At 37.9% G+C, this 8510-nt stretch overlaps 2 protein-coding genes across 3 annotated transcripts; one reads left to right on the top strand and one right to left on the bottom strand.

Annotated features, from left to right (window-relative positions):
• The first annotated feature begins 2157 nt into the window (after nt 1–2157).
• Nucleotides 2158–6857, top strand: pabpn1l (PABPN1 like, cytoplasmic). Of its 2 annotated transcripts, none has more exons than XM_079466941.1 (7): nt 2158–2290; nt 3789–3867; nt 4573–4640; nt 4763–4869; nt 4939–5026; nt 5133–5263; nt 6410–6857. In XM_079466941.1, exons 2-7 carry the CDS (start codon nt 3801–3803, stop codon nt 6447–6449), a joined length of 501 nt encoding a protein of 166 aa, XP_079323067.1. In that variant the 5' UTR covers nt 2158–2290; nt 3789–3800; the 3' UTR covers nt 6450–6857. The 2 variants fall into 2 exon arrangements, with proteins under 2 accessions (XP_079323067.1, XP_079323068.1); XM_079466942.1 differs by having other exon boundaries at nt 2193–2290; nt 5113–5263; nt 6410–6711.
• Nucleotides 6562–8458, bottom strand: trappc2l (trafficking protein particle complex subunit 2L). Its single transcript, XM_079466959.1, has 5 exons — nt 8407–8458; nt 7524–7696; nt 7201–7288; nt 6953–7032; nt 6562–6872 (listed from the first exon to the last, which is right to left on the bottom strand). Exons 1-5 carry the CDS (start codon nt 8437–8439, stop codon nt 6827–6829), a joined length of 420 nt encoding a protein of 139 aa, XP_079323085.1. The 5' UTR covers nt 8440–8458; the 3' UTR covers nt 6562–6826.
• Between the last annotated feature and the right edge of the window lie 52 nt (nt 8459–8510).

The following is an 8510-nucleotide window of genomic DNA, read 5'->3' as shown; positions in this document are numbered from 1 at the left end:
GATTGTGGCATACTGAAATCGGTGGCCGACTATGCCCATAAACCAAAGCATACAACATAACTATGTGCAAAGCACAATATGATAGCAAACACATAAGAAACGGCGATGTACCATTAATCCAAGCCATGAGTGGGCTTGAACACGTAATTCCAAAGCATCAGATACGACAACAACTGCTTCGAACATTTAAGCCAGCCTCAAAGATTTCATTGTGCGAATGACTGAATGCATTCACTTACTATTCACGATTTTGCTAGAGAACTTACTTGAATCTCAAGAGCTTTAAAACAACATCATTGGCAAAGTCATGGCACAGAAAGTCCTTTTGCATGTCTGCTAGTGAAGACTTTAAATATTTGGCCATTCCGTTTCTAACCAAAATCAAACCAAATAGGAGAACTTGTGGATGTCACTGTGTACTGTATCTGAGGTTCTTTGGCCATCATTCTCCAAGCACATCTGTGGGTCTCTGGATTTGGTCATTTGGTCACGTCGATGGACACCTGTTGGACAGCCGCTCTACGTTCATTACATGACACTGTGGGAGAGAGAGAGAAAACTTCTTTCACATCCACAAACACACTGACGGGTCATGGGTAAAATGCCTCGGTTGTAGTTACGATCGGTTCTGCTCAAAAGCTTTGCTGAAAGTAACATGACATCACGATGAAGGTTGTGTTGGTTTACTTTGGTGGTTTTGTGCACTTGTCAACTGGTTATGCTGGGAGATCAGCCAAACCATTCTAAACCACCTCAGACCAGCAAACCTAAGCCGTTTTTGTTATAGTTTATGAATATTAAAGCTGTAGCATAAGTGTAAAGTTAGACATTTCATTTTAGGGACCGCTGTAAAAACCTCCAGTTGGACTGTAAATGGCTCAAACACACAATAAATGCCAGGAGAGAAACATTTTCTGTACACTCGAAGACAAAGACTTGGTTCGATGCATTAAGGCAAACATTATATACTGTACTGTGCAATACATCTTTACAGGCAAAGGCATTGTTTCTGCAGGAAAGGTTGGTTTGCTGAAGAAAATGTTGATTCGTTTTTCTCTTTAAAAGTCCTGTTATCATTCTCTAGATGATGTGTACTGTGCCAGGAGAGTTTTATTTATTTCTTGCATGCTCTTTAAACCTCTTTTGCAATTCCCCTCACCCTCTTACTGTGCGCATTTGTTGGTCATGTGACGCTGTAAACATTCTGAATCAGGTTATTGTCTGTGTTGAGATAAGTATCTGTGTAATTAAAAAGACAATGAAATATAACTCGGCTGATCTCGAGCGCATTTGTGTCTCTTCTGCACAACACGGTACGATTGTTTTTCTTAAAAGTAATAATACAGGTCTATGGACAGCCATCAAATGTCACTTTGGACTGTGTTCCAATAAGGTATGTTGAGACCAGTTTATAAACATTGCTATCAATACGAAATCCCCTTTAAGATCTTTCTCCAGTATATTACCCAAATATCCTCAAGTTGAACATACCAGACTGCAAAGTTGCAAACAAATAAAGTAAAATAATGTTCAAAAGCTAATATGGAAATAGGATTATTTCAATTAGTGATATGGGCAGATATATTGCCCTGGCCGACATATCGGACGATATCTGTAATTTTTTAATTATTACATTGGTCGATATAATTTCTCAAAGGGACAATATTTTTTCTGTTGGGCCGCCAAGCAGGCATTTGTCACTTAGAAATGTAATATGACCACTAAAATAGGTTAATAATTGTGCAAGCATCAACAGAATGTTTAAGTTTATATTTAATTGTATTCATATTAAGCCATAGTTAGCTGGTTATGTAATATCACGTGTGGACATTTACATGCTTTCAAGTCCGTTTCACCAATTTTCTGTGTCTCTCATTTAATTTAATTTGTGTTATGTTGGCCATGGTATGAATCCATAATTTCAATAACACAAAATAGATATTTTAAAACAATCCAAAAAGAAATGAACCCTTACAAAATATAAAAGTTTATTCATTGTAACCACATACAAATAAAAAAACATACAATCGCTAATAAATACACCAATCCACGTTTCATTTCGTAAGGAATTATTTACATGCTAATAAGATTTTGCCTTGTGAGTTTTATTATTACACAATCTTACATTTATAAGAATCCAAAATATTTTTTTTTGAAATCGTCTAGAAATGTCATCTTCTCCATGTAAGACCACACCTGCTGTTGATTAGTCGGGTCACGTGTGCTAGTTTAGCGTTTGACCCGCGAACAACTTCAGGACTGATGTTGAAAATCAGCGTGGACCAAACAGGTACAATTTTACGTTGTATAAAACACTTGGGTTGAATAATGTTGTTACTAAAATTAACAGCTTAATGTTCTTCGCTATTCATAGATTCACATTCGTGAGATTTTGAAGTCGATTGAAGCGCACGACACTTAAAGATATCGATGCACTAGGGCCTTCAAACAACGTTAACTTGGGCTAAACGAGAAAAAACAAATGACTTAAAGCTAAAAAACACACAAAGTGCGTTATTTTCAATTAAATTCGTAAAGATAAACGACGTATAGCTACATCATATTTTAAACTAATCCATGAACCACACTTATGACAACGTGTTTTCGCGATATGCTTTATAAAAAATGCAATATTCAGCTGTCAGTCATGAATAAGGCTCACGTTCAGGTTTTAAAAGGGTAATAAATCGCATAACGCACCTTCGCGGGAGTTGCTCTGCGCGTGCGCATATTGAGCTCCGGCCTTCGACTCGAACCCTCGCGAGCGATTGTTTGCGAATCGAGTATCTTTGGTCCGTAACAACATTTCGGATAGTAAACAATAATCCGCAGATCTGATCGCGACGTTGAACTCGCAAATTAAATGTAAATTCTAAATGGGCTGCGTCATTTTAATATGTCTTGTTTTGTGTTTATGCTGTAGCCTATTTATACGCAGCAGTGAGATCAAATATGCACATAAATGTATTTGGAACAGCATTGAAATAAAATGAAACGGCTGCGGAAAATACATTTTCAATTTAAAGGTCCAGTGTGTAATTTTTGGGATAATTTATGGATAGAAATGCAATATAATATGTCTTCAGGGGTGTATAAACAGCGTATACACTATGAAGCGTTGTGTTTTTATTACCTTAGAATGAGCTATTTCTATCTACATACACCGCGGGTCCGCTTGCATGTAATTCGCCATCTTCTCTCAGCCGTCGTTGTGTTTCGCGAGGGGGAGGGCTGGAGAGTGAGCGGTTGGAAGCAATTCTCGCCCTTGCCGCTAGATTTCACTCACTGGACCTTTAACAAACTTGTCTTGTGTCCCATGAAAAAAAAGCACGATTGTTTGAAAATGACGACAAAATGTTTATTTGAACGGTTATTGACTGCAAATTATACAATGAATACGTGTTATATTTGAGTATAACATGTTTTCCTGTAACTTAGATTGGTAGAGCATTTGGCAACGCAAATCCCAATGGTTTGATTTTGAATAAAAAATTATAACAACACATTGAAGTCGCTTTAGATGAAAGTGTCTGCCATATGTGTAAATGTAAATACAGCAGCTATGCACCCATGTACATGCATTGTTCCACATAAAAAGCAGTTGGCTTGTGATGATGTTACAGCGTTACTGTAGCTCAGTGGTAAGAGCATTGTTTTAACATCGCAAGGACGTGGGTTGGATCCCAGGGGATTGCAGATACCTATGTATAAATGTATAGGACAATGCTATGTAAGTCGCTTTTGATAAAAGCGTCTGCTAAATGCAAATGCAAATCTTGTTCTTTCAGGAGCTGGATGCAATGGAAATGGAGGACGGCGCAGTGCAGTATGAGTTCGAGAGACAGTTCCCCTACAGCCCTCAGGCAGGTGAGCAGACAGCTGGGCCGCACCTGAGCCCCATCTGCTGGGCCACAGTGTCTCATCAACGCCCAATGAGCTGTGTCCCAGAAGGGCTGCCCTGCCGCCCGGGGTGGAGCTTTACTTAAAGATATATCCACTCGCACAAGAACTGCCTTCTGTGACAACCGTGAAGTTAAACGTTTCAGAGACGCACAAAATTTCAGAACGGTCCTTTTGGCAGAATTCTGACTTTTCTTTGTCTAATGCAAAGTGTAGAAAAGGGTGATGTCTCATGCTGTAAGGCAATAACATTTACTCAAATTACTTACGTACACTATGTAGGGGAGACTTGAGCTAGTTGTCTCGCTCAATGCATACTCAAGATGTGTTAGTGTTCGTTTTGTCAATGTCTCTGTAAACACATTCCCTGACGTTTTGCCCGAAAGCATCGTTACGTAGGGGGAAAAGATGCTGTTCATTTTTCAAACATTGATGTTTGCGGTAAATCAAATGTGACTCAAGTCATGTTTATACAGGAGATTCATGGAAAATATCCTGACGTTTAAAAATTGAAACCAACATAAATGGCCACTGCTATTGAACACAAACGTTTGTATTTTTAAATTCCAAATCTTATGTGTTAAAACACTTATGACAACTAGCCCCAGTCTCCTGGTTGTCACCACAGTTTCTTATTCAAAACATAATGAATAATCTTGCAAATCCATACAGACTTTTTCTTCAGCATGACCCATGAGGAGAGAATAGACGCTGACAGAAGATCTATCTATGTGGGGAATGTAAGCTTACCTTCTTTAGACATCCGTTATTGTAAGATGAATGAATATAGGGACTCATAATGTGTTACACATACACCGGGTACATTATGATGAAGCCCATCAAGCTGTTTTTTGACAAACAGGTGGATTATGGAGCGACTGCAGACGAACTGGAGATGTACTTCAACGGTTGTGGCCACATTAACCGAGTTACAATCCCGTATAATAGATTCACAGGCCATCCAAAAGGGTATGTACACATGGGCTTTCGAAACACGGTCATAAGTATTTTTCTGAGTATAGTTTCTGTACCCGATAGTTTTGCCTACATTGAGTTCTCAGACAGGGACTCTGTGCGGACAGCCATGGCTTTAGATGAAACGCTTTTCAGAGGACGCCTTATTAAGGTGAGAAATGTCATCCTTTGACTTTGAGGTTGGTTTGCTTATGAAGTGCGAGTCAAATATTTAAGGAAAAGCATATTTTCATTCAGGCTTTTTGTGCGTCATACAGGTGCTGCCAAAAAGAACGAATGTTCCGGGTTTCAGAACTACGGACAGGTACTTGCGAGGAGGCTGGACCAGAGGACGTGGTTTTCGGCCCTCGAGACAGTACAGCCCGCTCAGAAGCTGCAACTTAATTAGGTCAGTTTAAAGCTCAGAGTATTCGAGAACAGAAGTGTTGTTTTACCTTTCTCTTTATATACAGCTTTTCTTTATAATCAATGGAGAAACATAATGTGGTACATTATTACTTCCGTAAAACCAGTGTTGGGTGTAACTAGTTATCAAATGATTACTTGCTGTAATTTAATTACTTTCCCTCAAAAAAGTAAAGTAAGGGAGTACTTTTTTCTTTTAACTTAATTAGTTGCTTCTGATGTAATTGAACTAAATGTAATGTTTACAATAGTGGAATTGACATTAAAGGGGTCATATGACACGGCTAAAACAAATATTATTGTTTGTTTTAGATTTAATGCAATGTGTATACACGATTTAAGGTTCAAAAACGCTGTATTATCTCCTCTTTGCTCCGCCTCTGACACCCAAAGATTTTTTACAAAGCTCATCGATCTGAAAAACGAGGTGTGCTATGATTGGCCAGTTAATCAATGCGTAGTGATTGGGCGAATGCTGCAACCGTGTGACGCAAATCTAACGCCTCTCACCATATTTAGGTTCCAAAGCAATTGTTCTGACAGGCATTCCCACCTTACTTGAGTTTACATTTGGGCGGTCTTAGTCAAATCATACCACAAACTGATGTAGATATGTGGGGGTGTGGCTACACGAGGTGTTTCAGGAAGTTCTGGGTGATCATTGACTTTTAGATAGAATGCATCATTTGCTGCGTCACTATAATTTTTGCAATTTTGCGTGTTAATACATGCATGTGCAACTTATTACACACCAAAGATACAGAAATACACGTATTCGCGCCATATGACTCCTTTAAAATTTCAAAGTCTAACTTTAAAATGTATGCATTGACGTATCTTTCTTAAATTTGAACTAATTTAGTCAGTTAACAAGAGCTTTATATTATTTATTTGAATGAATTAAGAGTTGTTTGTATTGAATATGCACTGAGTAACTCACCCAACACTGCATTAAACTATACCTACACATCTTGGAAGGGGGAGACATTGCTTTCAGGTTCTGTTAAAAGCTTAAGTTGTGTAAGTAATCAAAGTGGTATCATACAAGTTTGACAAAATCATTATCAACCTAATCCTTGTAAATCAATCATGGAAATGTCATCTTTAATAGCTGTTCTTTTTGTTTTAGGGAAAATGGAAGAGACCATCCTTGGATTGATTCTTTTTGATATTAAAAATTCATTTTTTCCCATTATCTTCACAGCACTTCTTCGTGCTGTTTGTTTTGTTTATATTTTGATCACGTCCAGTATGACACTGCAAAACATCCTTGGATTGATAGACGAGACCTATATTGAGTAATTCTATTTTATACAATTTATTTCTTTACAATATTGTGCCTGTGAGAGGCTGTGAGATGTCTTGAGAATTTCCGTACTTTATTTCTGCTTTCTCAGCTTACAATGTAAATAAAATCAATATTATCAAGTCATTTTATGAAACAAATGAAAACGTTCGATACACACACACACACACACACCCACTATGAACATGCAAATCCTCCACTAAATAGATACAGATTAAATTTATATACAGTTGTGTGATTTCAGCAGGCTTGGACCATCATAGCCGAGACGATGCCGTCAAAAGCCCTGGAGAGAATAAAACAATATTAAGAGGATCAGTCGGTACACAGCAAACACTCAGTGCACATTCACTCAAACGCACGCACTTTGATTGAATTGGATCACCAGGATTGTAGAATGGGTTACACATTACGTCAGTGAAGGAGTTGTGCAACTTTCTGAACATCTGAGGAAAGAGAAAGAAATGTCACGAGCTGTCGCACATCTCAGTCGTGCCAATGACACACAGTGGACTCGAAAAGTCCAGATTAAAAATAATTGAAGACTAGAAATCGACTAGGTGCTATTTTCACCCCATTTTTGGTTTAAAGTTCTAAAAGGTTGTGCAACTCACGCTTCTGATTTCATTGTCTCTCAGAGATGTGTTGGATGAATCCACCACAATGACAAACTTGACCTTCGAGTTTGTCACATAACCATATCTGTCATTCGTGTTGAGGTCAATTTGATTCAAGCGTATCACACGTTGAAGCCTTAAACCTATCAAATATAAATGATTTATATCATATAAACTCAAGACGATTTTTATTGCAAAACTGCATATTTGATCCGCCTAAAAGCCTGTGTGTTCGTTTTGGAACTGATACAACTGCATGAACTATCAACCGACTTTCTAATTTGACAAATGATTTATCAATCGATGGTTTTAAAGGATACACTTTGTAGTCTTCCGTTGGATAAAGGAGTCCCAGATAAAGCTCCCTCTGGTCAGCCAAAGCTTTCCCCACACCTGAGATCTTCTCTTCCACAACATCCAGAGAAGTGTGCACGGTGTAGTGAAACTTCAGCTCGCCCTGTGTGGGCACACTGCGTATGTATAGGGGATAGTTCTGCAGACATCAAGATACTGTTAGAGGTTTTACTCGTAACATCAAACAATTTTGGCATATCGTTTCAATGCAATAAATGTGAAAAACAAGTCTATTTGCCATAGTCATTCGTCACTGCATGCACCACATCATTTAATAACAAACTACTATCTATTCATAAATAAAACTATGAATCCCTCAAGAAAATAGACAAAGGTTTTTTATTATATTAAAATATACCCATGTGTTTGGTGGATTTAATACCATTTATATTGCAATTGTTCTGCAACAAATATCATGATCGATATCACGGCTAAACTTTGATTAATGTAGACGGAGTTGTGTTTACTATGGTTATTATTTATGGGTATTAAAAAACATCATAATAAAACTATTGTTATTAAAGGGACAATGTAAACAAACAGACGGCGCGATATTTAGGAATACGATAAAGACAACATATCGTTGCATAAAAACATAGTTAACGTTACATTCATTAAATTAACTTATTGTCATTACATCCAGGTAACGTTATTTACATTAAACGTGTAAAACATACACGTATACTGTACGCAACATAGCAAACCGTTCCCGATCGCGCAAATAAATGAATGTAATAAATAAATGTAAATATGAATACTTTCCCACAGATTTCACAAAGACGACACATCCATCCCATCGAACAAAACACGTGTCGCTTTATCGTAAAAACGTTGAATATTACCGCTCACCTCCTTCGCAATAACTGCGATGCACACCGCCATGATGACGAGAACACAACAATCACGTGACACCAGCCCGATCATGTGACTTACATCACCTCTGCCGTCAGTGC

This window comes from Barbatula barbatula, assembly GCF_947034865.1.
Source record: "Barbatula barbatula genome assembly, chromosome: 1".
Lineage (NCBI taxonomy): Eukaryota > Metazoa > Chordata > Actinopteri > Cypriniformes > Nemacheilidae > Barbatula > Barbatula barbatula.
This window is presented reverse-complemented; position numbering and strand designations above follow the sequence as displayed.

What these genes read in the sequence shown, in the direction of transcription:
- pabpn1l (XM_079466941.1), top strand. Translation starts at nt 3,801, where the DNA reads ATGGAAATGGAGGACGGCGCAGTGCAGTATGAGTTCGAGAGACAGTTC. An exon ending in GATCTATCTATGTGGGGAAT is followed by an intron (nt 4,641 to 4,762) that starts GTAAGCTTACCT and finishes TTTGACAAACAG; the next exon opens with GTGGATTATGGAGCGACTGC. An exon ending in TTCACAGGCCATCCAAAAGG is followed by an intron (nt 4,870 to 4,938) that starts GTATGTACACAT and finishes TGTACCCGATAG; the next exon opens with TTTTGCCTACATTGAGTTCT.
- trappc2l (XM_079466959.1), bottom strand. Translation starts at nt 8,439, where the DNA reads ATGGCGGTGTGCATCGCAGTTATTGCGAAGGAG. An exon ending in TCGCAGTTATTGCGAAGGAG is followed by an intron (nt 7,697 to 8,406) that starts GTGAGCGGTAAT and finishes TGATGTCTGCAG; the next exon opens with AACTATCCCCTATACATACG. An exon ending in GAGACAATGAAATCAGAAGC is followed by an intron (nt 7,033 to 7,200) that starts GTGAGTTGCACA and finishes CTCTTTCCTCAG; the next exon opens with ATGTTCAGAAAGTTGCACAA.